Source organism: Lutjanus erythropterus, chromosome 18 (genome assembly GCF_056507025.1).
Source record: "Lutjanus erythropterus isolate fLutEry1 chromosome 18, fLutEry1.hap2, whole genome shotgun sequence".
NCBI classification, from domain to species: Eukaryota; Metazoa; Chordata; class Actinopteri; order Lutjaniformes; family Lutjanidae; genus Lutjanus; species Lutjanus erythropterus.
In genome coordinates, this window is record NC_139334.1 from 16,138,691 (window position 1) to 16,151,937 (window position 13,247).

Below are 13,247 nucleotides of genomic sequence, written 5' to 3' on the forward strand. Positions count from 1 at the left end.
ATAATGTGTTTTAGTGCAGCCAAATTCACAATTGTTTTTATGTTTTCATACAACTGAACGAGCATAAAACAGTGATTTGATCTCGGCTCTAGTGCTACCTGTTGGCCATGTTGAACAGTAATTCCTGTTCTGCTGCACTGGGACTTTGTTTAATCATTGGATTTAATGATCGTCAGAATAAACAGATATGGTTTAATGGCAACAAGTGTAATGTGTGATCAATATATTAATGTTTAAAATGGGTGCTCACAAAGAGGTATATAGGCCCTTAAACATACTGATTCCTGGATATTTAATCTACAATACCACTAAAATACAACTGCTGAGGAAAATGGTTGATTTCATGTCATCCCAACACGTCCCGCCATCGCTTTTTCTTCCTCTTCATCCTTATTGTCTACGATTCTTACTTCGGGTGATTTCAAGACAAATAAATAATGTTCAGTCACTGACAATAACAAATGCACACACACTGTTCAGTTTGAGCACACACAAACAAGTGTGAGTGCAACAGTGCATGAACACACAAGCGTGAATAGAGCATTTGTCATGTCATGCTTATGATACGAGTTAAAATGAATAATAGGTATATTATGTATTTCTCTATATATGCTCTGCATGTGCTGTGGTTGCTAGAAAGACCTTTATTTCCGTTGCACTGCGCTCACACCTTCCTCAAAATGTAAATGACCCAGATTCTGCCAGCAATTTTTCCCCCAAAGTCCCCAAACTAGTAAGTCAAAAGAAAAGGGGAAAGATGTTGTTCTTGTTTGTATGTATGTGTGTTATCAGAGCCTGTGGGCCTGCGTTCACCTCCTCCAGAGCTACAGCCCTTATCGCAGACAGCCTTGCCTCGACGGAGTCACCGTCTCCCACTCACTTTCCTGTGGCTGTGGCCCCAAGGCAGGCTACAACAAGCTACAGGGCCCCTACCGAGGGCCCCATTGTCTCTGTCAGAACACTTTCAGCTGAAAACCCAGGGCACTCTCTGAGCTCATTGTGAGTGAGCTAACAGTCTCTCTTCAAAAGGGGCTAAACGCATGTTCATTAATTATCTGGATCCTTGTTAATTGGATTAATTGTTGAATGGAAACCGTGTTATTAAAAATGACGAAAACACAAGGGCAGGGGGAGCAAAAGGGAGGATTAATATCGTTTCTGTTTACTCTCGGGCTGTCAGAAGACACAAGTGTGCACCGGCTCACTCACACAAACACACACACACACACACACACACACATTTAGGTATGCTCTGCTTGTCTCTCGCCATGTGTCTCTCTCTCCTCCTCTAAATCTGCGTTTCTATTTCACACACACATATCAACACACACACAGAAGCTGTATGTGACCCGAGTCAAAAGAATGAGCGTGAGGCAAGGTGCAAATTACCATGCGCACCGTTGAGATAAGAACTAAACCCATTTTCAAAGCTCAGAATAAATGCCAGATTCTTTTTGATGCAAAAAAGTCTGTGACTTTTTCCATCGCTTATATTCAAAGATTAAGGGAGGAAATAAAAGAGAAACATAAAGTCAACACCATGAACAATTTAGCTATCTCCAAGTCACATGAAAAATAGGGTTTCTCATTCCCTCGGCCTATCTACACGGTCTTATCCACCAAAATCACTTATCAGTGTTTGACTTCAAGGGATGTTTTATCATTCTGGCTTTAAGATAGCACGCTGATACTGGAGACCATTTGGATGACAGGACTAATATTACATGTCCTGTGTAATTGGTTGAGGTGCAAATGACAAGCCATTATGCAAAACACCTTCCTATCTTTGTTTTCCAACGGACACTGACTGAAATTATGACAATCAGATGGTAAATACAAGACACTGAAGAAGGCAAAGGATATGCTATCCCTAATGATATAACCCAGGGCAGAAATTTCAACTTCCATGGCCACCATGCCCTCTCAGTTCGTCCTTTGCCTCTCAAAAAATGATATGCCCTGGGGTCACAGTGGCATTCATGCCCCACACACTCTGGCCCAGCTGATTTAGCCATTTTCCTCATCTGCATCTTTCCTGTTATTACAGTTTTTAGATACCAGTGTCTAAAAAGTGTTGGATTCTGAGTGAAACGATGCACACATAACCAGTGGTGGTTCAGATTTCGAGTCTGGTATAAACCACTGGACTGCTTCAGTGTAATAACTCACAGCAAAGAGTGAGCACGTGAGAGAAAGTGCTTGAACAAGCGTGAAAAAGGGAGTGTGTGAATATGAACAGAAGTGTGCATGTGACATAAACTTCCTTTGATCATAAAGCCTGATATTACTCTACATTTCTGTGGTTCACACTGCAACTGTACACTACAACTGGATCCATGTAATACACAAAATGATGACTCAATATCTCAAAATAATGAGAAACTGTCAAAATAACAACTTAGTATCTCAAAATAAAGACTTATTCTGAACTAACACAAAGTTGTTGCAGGAACGTAGTTGCAATGTAACTTTTGCAACATCTGACATTGTAGCCACCTAAAGTGCAAAGTGTTGTTGCCAGTATGTTATTTTAAATATTGCTGGTATGCTGATGTTGTAACAAAGTTTCAACCACTTTTTGGAGATACTGTGACATTTTAGCAACATTGTAGCAACATCAATATATGAAGTATGTGGGAATTCATGTAGAGGACCTTGAACAGACACCACAAATATACTACACAATGTTATGTTGGAATGTTTCAACAACTTAGCAGCAACATAACTATAGTAATGTAACTGTGGTGTTGCAGTAAGGGTTTTACAATGTCATAAATAATAAGTAATACATTTTTTCCCCAAATAATGAGTTGGCCTATCAAAATAATAAATAAATAAAAACATCCTCAAATCAAATTAATTATTCTGCAAAAATTAAGGTAATTATTTTCTTTGATGGCCTTGCCGCCCTGATGTTTGGCCTTTGTGTCCTGGAAAAAAAATGGCAACACCAAAGGCCAAGTGTTATTGGCCCTAAAAGGATGAATTTCCAGGCCTGTCCCAAACCCAAGTCTGTTACATCTAACTAAGGAACATAATTATGTTCTGATGCACACTTAGAAACAAAAATTCAAAGGGAAATAAGTGTTTAAAAAAACCCCGATTATTTCTGATCATTTTAATGAATGATCACTTTTTAAATATTTCAGTGTGGGAGGCAGGCCTCAGGAGTGCTCCAATCAGTTTCAGATCACAGACTAGCCTAAATGGCTGTGATTTGGTTAAAGAGATAGATATAGAGTTTGGGAGAAGTCTGAAACTAATAAATTCCTTTGGGCAGACTATTTTTGTGTATTTGGTGTAGCCTGATGTTATGTAAAACAAACAATATTAAGCAATCTTGGCTCAACTGTTGGGTCTGTTGGATCAAATGATATTATAATGATGGCATCGCATCCAGGAATTGAACAAACCTGAGCGAGTAAACTAAGGACGTTTTTTGCCAAGCTTTGCCTGAGGGGAAGCCTCAGACTTTGACAACTCCTCTTTTAATTAATTGAATCCAACATAGATTTGGACAATGAGTAATAAATAGATACCAGTGTTTCTGCAACCTTCCTCAACTCCAATGAATAATATAATAAGTCTTATCAGTTGTAAAATCTTTCAAGAGCAACAAAACCTTTTTTGAACTGTTTGTCTCATCTGCACCAGATTTGGTTTATCTTGAGACTCAACTAAAGCTCAACAATAATTACAGATATAACATGCTGTAGCATACTGTGTAGACACTAGCTGTAGGGCAGAGAAGCAGAATCTAGTATGTGTGTTGCACTGGTTGTTAAGGCAACTGGATCTGTCTTCCTGCTTTGATGTGGGGGCTCCTGTCGCCTGCTCCCAAATGCTGTTATATGGGGCTATAGGACTATTTTTCTGGGGATATGTTTGATTTTTTGTCTGTAAGAAGGTTAAAAGGTTGTATATACTTTGCAAGTGTGAGGCATATGTCACATAAGTCACTGATACAGAGACAGTTTAATTAAACTTGTCCAAAGACATCACCAGATCTAGTTAGTTTTGTTTGATCAATTTATTGGACATGAGTTTGGACTTAATTTACTATCCTCTATATCAACACACTGTCGTCAAACTGCAGCCAAAAGGTCACAGTGCAGCTGTTTGGGCATTCATGCACCCAGTGTGGGGACTACTTTTACAAAGACACGAGTGGGTGAGCAGTAAGCGGACAAATTGAATGAGGGCCAAGGTCAGGGCTCAGATTTAGCCGGGCCCCTCTCAGCCAACAGCTGTTAAAATCAAAAAGGGACCAGTTGTGGTTTATTTTCACACTAAGCAGGATGTGAGAAACCGGAGGTAGCTGGTCTGTGTGTGTGCGCGCGTTCCATTGATCAGGGATGTTAATCTTCGGAGGATATGTAGAAAGGTCCTCCCAAGGACAGGACAATGAAAAGGCTCTATTGATTAGTGGAACGTTGATCAATCGGTCCCAAGACAGATAACAAGATGTACAAGTCTTGAGTAACAAAAGGCATCTTGTAGGATATGAACTGCACAGGTTAATCATTTTTTCATATTTTGACACCCTGGAGAGACGCCTACATGTGAAATCTACAATCAGCCTGATTCGTAGGCTGCTCTTGGCAAGTATACCACTTCTGTCACACAAACTGTGTGTACGAAGTGGGAGATTGAACACACATTCAACCCACGTATGACTATTCAAACTAGATCACTAGTCCATACCAGATTAGTAGACCTATACACATCATTGCTAACACACAGAATTATATCAGTTCTTGTCAAATTTATGTGTTGTGCTTTCAAGTAGTCACTGGAATGTTGTTTTCACACTAGATCAGCAACACAAGGGGCTGTGCTCATGATCTTGTGTAACACAGAGGACCTCACATTCTTCACACTTTCTGAATAAGGTTACTAGGATTTGTAATACTTCCACACCATCATTAAAGGGAAAGTTTGGTTTATTTGAAGTGGTGCTATATGAAGTATGCATTGATAGTCAGTATGTACAGTAGGTGGCGGTTGGCATGCCCCCAGTTTGGAGAGGATGCATGAGTTCTGGTGTAGGAAGCTAAGTAATTAACTTCTGTGGACAATGTCAGCAGCAAAATTTATTTCAGCCACTTAAAAACGGGTCTACCCAAAAAAGTCAATACTAGTTTAAGTGTATGCCATATATAGAATATAATCATAGTTTTATCTTGCCAGCAGACAGCCTTTTCTGTCAGGAAACTGCTGTTATATAAACAAAATATTGCTCCCTCCAAAGCAACCAAACCCCTTAAGGAAAAAACATGCTGAACATGGGAGTTGCTGCACTACTGCTGCCTTAACTGGTGAGTTTTATTTATGTTGTTGTGTGATTTTGTTGAATCTGAACTAACCTTTTAAAACAACAAAGTCACACAACAGCATAAACAAAAAGACAGAGTGGGGCAGCACTAAACCAGTAACTCCTGTGTTCTTTGATGTAAAATTACAGTTTTTCCTAAAGGAGTCTGGTTTAGCAAGAAAGTGATATTTGGCTTACATTACAGCAGTTTCCAGTAGGAAAGGCTGTGAGATAGCAGAGTAAAGTGATGAAAATACAAGACCTCTTAATGTATGTCCCTTGGAATAATTTGATGTAGCCTTTTTTGTTTGTTTCCTCTTAGTTATGTGAAAAAACAACACAAGATAGATGTATTAGAAGGATATTAGAAATGTATTGAAAATATTTGCACAATGTCAACACAGAATACCCATTTTCTATCACTAATCTGTGACACATGTTTCACTTGTGGGATGAAGATTATAGATTGTTAGATTAGAACATAATCTATGAACCATTTTAGATTTAACGATTAAACAATTATTTGTTGAACTCTGAGGTCTTTTGTCAAAAAAAGATATGATAATTAAAACGAATGATTTGAAAACTTTTCAGAGACCCCCTGGAAGAGTACCATGGACACCCGGGGGTCCTAGAACCCTCTTTCTGTTATATTTGCAATTCCTAAAACCAGTAGGAATTGGAAATATAACAAAAAGAGGACTCCAAACTCAGATTTTTTTAAGGAAAGATAGAAGGCAAACCCTCAGGTGACTTCACTTTTCACTCGCAGTATCGTCACAGGTACTGCCTTTGGTGTTAAAGTTGTGAGTCTGGCAATGTTTAACTGATTTAATATTGCTATTTGTTAGGAGGAAAGGGAGAAGTGTAAGTAAATGTGTGCTGTTCTGTGTTGACAACACTTCAGGGGCAGTGCATTCCTGCACACTGTCGGCCATTGGCACGAATTCCTGCCAATCATTCCACCAACCTCTCCGCCCCGCCCCCCTACCACGGGTGCGAGCACTCATTGGCTCTCCCATTAGTCCCCTGAAAGCCCCGCTGGCCAATAGCCGTTGAGTAGGACGGAGCCTTTCCGGTGGAACAGTCTCTCGCGCCTACAGTGGTGGAATCGAACGTCCCCGAGCGCACACGGCGTAGAGGAGAGTACGGCGCACGAGTCTCTGGAAGGAAGATAACGGTATCTTTTTTTGCCCCCTCTCCACTCAAACAGCAAGAACAAACCAAACCTGAATTTTTAAGGGGGGTTTACACAGTCTTCTCATCACAAGGAGGAGGGAAGCGAGGGATTGGAGCCGCAAGTTTTTTTTTTCTTTTTCGTTTTTTTTCTCCTTTTTTCTAAAAGAAGGATTCTGTCTTTCGCGGTGGTTTGTTCTCCGCTCTCGCCGCAAAGATGATGGTCGGAGAGGTCGAAGTGAAGGAGCGACCGAGGCCGAGTCCCGACTATTTGATGCAATTATTAAACGAGAAGAAGCTTATGACCAGTTTGCCAAATCTCTGCGGCATCTTCACACACCTGGAAAGGCTTCTCGATGAAGGTAAGTGGCAGTCTGGAGCGATGGGGGAGCCGCCGCGGAGAGGGGGGGAAGCGTGACCACGGCGCAGTCCGCTGCCTGGGCGTCCCTGCTGCATAGCCTCGGATACACCGATATTGCTGACCGTGGCAGGCGTAGAAACACTTACAACTTCACCCGAGTAACACCTCACATCCATAACAAGACATTGAGTAGTATCCTGGGTGAGTTTGTTTAACCGTAAAACACAGCGAGATGTGTATTTGAGAGTTGCGTTGCTAACGCTGGGCTTTCAGAGTTTCTTACCCTGCCTTCATGTACTGTCGAAATAATCGGAAAAATGAAAATTACATTGCGTTGACAACGTTGGGGCAAATGAAGTACAGGAATATTTCAGTGGGAGAATGCACTGTTGAAGGGATAGTTTTGGGGGAAAAAAATCACTTGTAATTCGAACTGTTCAACAAGTACAACAACAACAACCCTGACCTAACCTTTATAGCGTCCATGTTGTTTCTACATTAACAAGTTTAAAGCTCATGAAGTCGGAAAAAACGACTTCTAAACTCGGGAAATGTGACCATCCGAGGAGGGAATGAATGCAACATTACTGCACTCCTGACTTTGTGGTGACAAGACGAAAACTTTCTCTCACCCTCTTAGAAAGATTGCAACTGTCTACCACTGTCATTGTATTAAGAAGTTCCGTTTCCGTTTTGAAGCACACTTAAGGTTTATCAAAAAAATCGGTTTATTCAGTCGGGGCCTGAATCCACATGTTCCCCAGCAGTTTAGCTCGGGTTAGCAACATTTTAAGCTAGCGAGCCTGGGTGTCTGCGTTCTGTTGAACTCTTCAGGAATCAAAGCGATAGCGTTAACTTAGCTTTAACCAGTCAATAAAGCGTCCCAGACAAATGTCAAGAAGTGTTAGAAACTTTCGCTTTCTTTATTTGTGCTTCAGGGGGCTTGTGTTGGTTGTTGCCCAGCGGCCGAGCTTAAAAAGCACGGTGGAGGAATGTGTCTGCTTGTTGCCCAAACAATGGCCAGTGAGTTGCGACTGGGAGGGGGAAGATTATTGCAGGCGTCTAACTTTTTCATCAAAAGAGGCAGCGTTTTGTTTGTCTCCCTTCACTCGGCTACCACAATATTTGTTCTCAAAACGAGGGGTATGCCTCTCTCGGTCAGATTTCCTTCCCTTGCTGCTACTGCAGCAGTAGCAGTCGTCGTGTTTTTCTTTTTTTTTTTGCCAGTCAAGCGTGCTCTACCAAAAATTGCGTCGCCTTTTGTCGGCGGCGCCGTCCAGACGGGATTCGTCTGTCTACATGGATTTCCTACGCCTTGTCACTGATTTTGGCACAAGCAGCGGCGCTGATAAACGAGGCTTATTCGCCATTTATGTTGATAGTATCAATAACATAAGCTGGTCTAATCGGAAGGTTGGACCTATGGTTTATGTAACTGAGCTGGGGACACTAGAGAGCGCCACAGCCCCCTAGCAGACTGTCCCCATGCTGTGTGGTGTCGGACTGGACACCATGACAAATAAAAATAACAGGCATTCTGACTACCTCACGGGATAAATGAACGATTTCTTCTGAGACAACACAAGAGCAGAGCATACTTCATAGTTTCGGTTGCATGTCTGGATGAGTAGGCTCTCTAGTATGTAGTTGCTAAACCGGTCTGCAAAGATTTTCTCGTTCCCTTGATCGGTCATTAACAAGACACTTTAGACTAGACGAGGAGTGGACTATTCCCTCCTCATTCCGCTAGAAAATCACATCAGTGCAAAAAAAAAAAGAAAATGTATACCACGTTAAATAGACGTGGAGTGAGGTCTCTCAAATATGCCGTTTCAATACAACAGATAATATAATAGTAATTTTCATCTGGGGAAATTGCCACTTAAAGTTTCAGTTTGAGGCCTGTAGAAATGTAAGCAGTTAATCAACAAATCACTATGTGTTTGAGAAACAAGAGAATCAAATTTCTAGCTTGTCATGATAGATTTTCCCTGCATCTTTGCAACCAGTTTTTGCTATTAAAAGCAACAACTTTGATGGCTCTGCCGACCCGTAAATTCCTTACAAAAGAGGCTTTATGGAGTTTAACTCAAAAAGACTCAATTGCTTTCTTTTTTTTAATCTCAATTGGGAATGATGGGTGTGTTAATGTTTTCATTGAGGGGGCAAGTCAGGAAGCAGACTGTTTTTTTTTTTCATCCCCACTCCCCTTTGCCGTTTCCCAGCCCCCATAGTTGTAGACGTGAACAGTCCACTGAACAGTAAAGAAAAGAGATCATGCACACAGTCTGTACCTCTCATTCACTCCAACTCAGCTGTGCTGCCGTTGCCACACTGTATTAACCAACCGAAAGCGAGAAATATTTTTTTAACTTCTGTGTGGTTTACAGAATTTTTAACCTAATTACTAATTATTTAACTTATTGGCTTTTACTTTGTGGAGATTACTAACAAAAAACAATTTACAACCCATAGTAATCAAAAGTGCTGCACTGATAATGACTTTGGGTTGTGTCTTTTAAATGGACTGTAAATGTAAGTAGTTCTATTACGGTGAAAATGTGAAAAGTTTGTTTCCTTGTGAATTACCAAATCCGCCTGTGTTCTGGGGGAATGTTTCTGACACAACTGAGATATTGAGCTATTCTCAATTTTTCTCAGGCTAAATTGTCTCATATTGTGTACCATGCCTAGAGTCCCTTTTTTGAGTTTTGTCAGCGTTGGTTGCTCATATAAACCACCAAAGCTGCACACAAACCGCAGACTAAAGAACAGGGGAGGAACAAGATAGTGCACTCTGTAGCAATGTTGTATGCTCTGTGTGGTATAAGCAGGGAGTGCTTGTAAATACATTAAAGAAATGTGTGGTCACATTGTAAATACTGTAAATACTAATTTTGACACATGAGGATTTACTTTCACAGATTTATATTGCTTCATTTGCTGAAGTTAAAGTAAGCTAATGTAAGAAACGAAGCAGTAGAACTGATTCACTCCTCATTCCCTCTTTTGAAAATGCTTTTCCGTCATGTCTTTTGGTGTTTTTTGCCATATGGTTTTGAGATGTTGGTTGAACTGGTTTGTTGTGGGTTCAGAAATCAGTCCTGTACTGCCGAACTGGTCTGCCGCTTCTATGCCACGCTCGTCTGATAGAAAATGGATAAAACATTCCCTCCTCTGGTGTTTAAAAAATCATGGCAGGCACACTTGCGACCCCCAAGCCTCAGACTCACAAGTCTGAGGTTTACAAGGGTTTCCACAGCACCAGTCCAAACTTTATCCTGCCGCCAAAAATTGCGTGTGTGTGTGATGAAAGCCACCCCAGTGCAGAGGAGGACTGTCTGACTGTCTGGTTCCTGTTAGGCTGTTTGCTTTGCTTTCCCCTTTGGATGGGGCTGAAGCTCAGATCCGATACTCATGGCCAGCCTCCCCCTCCCACTCCCTGTCCTGTACTGGTGTAAACTGACCCCACCCAGGGTAAAACCAAATGCACAATCAAGTCTGTACAATTGTTACCAATATAAAAACAGAGAGAAGAAAACCGTGTTCAACACAATAACCTTTTCTTGAAGCCAAGTGTTATTTTTAATGTGTTACATTAGGTGGTCTGTGCTATCAAATTACTGCAATTCCAGAAGCTCTACAAATATATATTTTAATATTTTTTAATGGTTCTCTGAGGTTGATATTTGTGTGAAAGGAATATTCATGATAATGGATGATGCTTGTTTTGTGACTGTGGCCTTTGCCAGCGCGGCAGTTAGGATAAACATCACACTTGACTGTAACTTCCAGTCAGACAGGATAGACTCCAGAAGGGAATCTTTAACTTGTTGTATTGTGGCGTGAATTACGTTTGATCTAAAAAGTTGATTTGTTTTGTGTGTGTGTGTGTGTGTGTGTGTGTGTGTCTGTGTCTGTGTAGCTGTCTCCCTGGAGTCTATTGCGGGTATTGGGAGACTTCTTAGTCAGCTCTGTCTCATTGACAGTCAGTGTCTTGTCAAGGCCACCAGGAGAGAGCAGGTGCTACATAAAAAGCTATTGATGCTCAAGCAGAGGTAAAAACATAACCAGTCAGTGAAAAGAAAGTATGAAAAAGAGAGTGTTATGGGCTGTCCTAATCTATCAACAAGGCACCAGCCGTTCTGTCTCAAGGGGAACGAAAGTTTTTGTGTATTGTTGATAAATTTACAATGACAGCACTTCTCCTCTGAGAAAGTACCGTTTCATAGGCTTAAATGTCATCGAACATTTTAAATCCCCTCCATTGTCAGACTTTAGTGCACCTAATAAGAGCAAAAATCTAACCAGTTACACTTGAACGCTTAAAAGTCTCGCCCAAATTGTCCATCTCTCAAGAGCATACTCCTCTGACAGCTGCACTCATCTCCCTCACCCACCCACCCAACATTTCGTGCATGTCTACACAGCTGTTTCCACGGCGGAAGAAAGCCGACACCACCCTTGAGTGTGACGACTGCCCCCACCTCACTTTACTGGCGTGGACGTCCCCTGTTATGTTCTCAATATGTGTGTAGTCCCTCAAGGTCACTCTGGCCGAGTGACAGGCCCCCTTTGAAATCCCCTTGCGTTGCAGTTGTTCGTCTCCCTGAGGTGACACCTGCTGTGGAGTTTTTTTTATTTCTCTTTACGATCTGCCAGCCAACAAGCTGCTTCAAATTGCTATATTTTCTCTTGGCAGGAGGAGACAGCCCATATAACATCTAGAGATGTTGCCTAGTAGTGAAGTGCAGGCGCTGTTGTAAGGTAGCGGAGCATAAGAGAAAGGGAGGCTTTTTGATTATTTATTTTTTGTTGTCATGAAGTGTGGCGAGTGTTTCTATGGAGAACAAAATTGTTAGGCTGATCGAAAATATTTACTCCAAGCTCCCCTTATTCATCCCTTACCTCTCAGGCTCATTTTTGAGATTTGTTTGTATAATAGATTAAATGGTCCGTTGTTCCATTGCACGCTGTGCGGTGGAGCCATGTGGTGCATCGTACCACTTGTTCCTGGCTACAGCATCCCCCCTTTGCAGACACAGTTTAGTGTCTGCTTGTTTGTCTCTGTTTGCCGTGATTTAACAGGACTTTCCCAGGAGAGCTGTCAGTGTTCGGAGGACAAACTGTCTGCTGTCCACTGTGGTGCCTGTGTAGGGAACTGGTCCTTTGGGAACAGCTGTTTAGAGAGCAGATTTTGACAAATGGGAGAATGCGTTTGGTTTTCTACCTCATGTCCCATATTTCTGTCAATCTGTCTATATGGTTCGCTCCCTTTTTTTCTTTGTCAGTATGTGTCTGTATAGGGTTCAATGTCGGTGTTTTTTTGTTTTGTTTTTTTTTCCACTTTCCCATTTTGGCACATTGGGCACTCCACTTTGCTGGGAGTCAGTTTATACTTTTCACTATACTTTTAGTGGTTCTCAAATAAAAACAAAGACTAAGGTTAATTGCCATGTTTAATCTCGGACTGCAACATCTAAATACGTCAGAAAATAGTGAAAAATGTCCATACCAGTTTTTTGGTCTAAAGTGATGGCTTTTTAATTTGTCATCTTTCTGTAGAATGGTGCCACAAAACAAAATAATCACTTTGTGTATATGTTGCTGTAAGGCACTAGAAAAGCTTAAAAATGCTCACTGACAAGTGCTTGAGTTTGACTCTGGAAAAGATGTAGGAATCCTACTCTGCGCTCCCGCTGTAGGTTGACCCTTGGTGTTGCTCTGCACGGGGCCAGACCTGCACTAACCTCTGACATGCAGTCAATTTAGGAGCTAACAAGATTGAGTACCGCTCGCAAAGTAAGATACAGCTCAGAGCCGTGAGAGAGCACAGATAGAGACTGACAGTAAGAGGGAATTGGGGGGTGTAAGGCCAGCACTGTTGTCGCAAGCAGAAACCTGTTATATCCCCTCCCCACCCCCAGCTCTTTCTCGTCTCCCCACATTCTCTCCCAAAGCACCACTTATAAGCTGGAATTTAATTAACCGCAAGCCATTCTGTGAGCTGGTTTACTGAGCCGTCGCCACCAGTGAGAAAGCAGAATTGGAGGCTTTGTGCTGTCTTTCTCTGTCTGCCTCTCGCTTGCCCTCATGCGGTCCCTCTTTTCTCAGTCTTTCCTCCCTGGTAATAAATTAGGAGGTGGCGCAAGTTTGACAGGGTGAGGTGTAAGGGTTGTGGCAGGCCCCAGCCTTGCCTTGCCTGCCTGTCTTCCTTCTGACATGCCTTCCGATCCAGTAGCCCCACCACAGCGCCCATGCAAGCTTCACTCCCTGTTCTAACTCCAACCCTGGACCCATCCTGCTCCCCTGGCCCCACTCCAGCCCCAGCAATGCCACCCCCCAGCGGGTGCTGTGTGATAAAGTCATCCAAAGACAGCTCCGGGCTCTTATCTC

The 13,247-nt window shown here is 42.0% G+C and overlaps 1 protein-coding gene across 5 annotated transcripts in view; it reads left to right on the forward strand.

The window, feature by feature from the left end:
* Positions 1-6,400: 6,400 nt before the first annotated feature.
* Positions 6,401-13,247, forward strand: part of qkia (QKI, KH domain containing, RNA binding a) — a 97,555-nt gene continuing 90,708 nt past the window's right edge. For all 5 annotated transcript variants that reach the window (XM_084742850.1, XM_084742853.1, XM_084742849.1 and 2 more), the window contains exon 1: positions 6,401-6,852. In XM_084742850.1, coding sequence (XP_084598976.1) covers positions 6,708-6,852 — 145 coding nt within the window. In that variant the 5' untranslated portion in view covers positions 6,401-6,707. The remainder of the gene's footprint in view (positions 6,853-13,247) is intronic.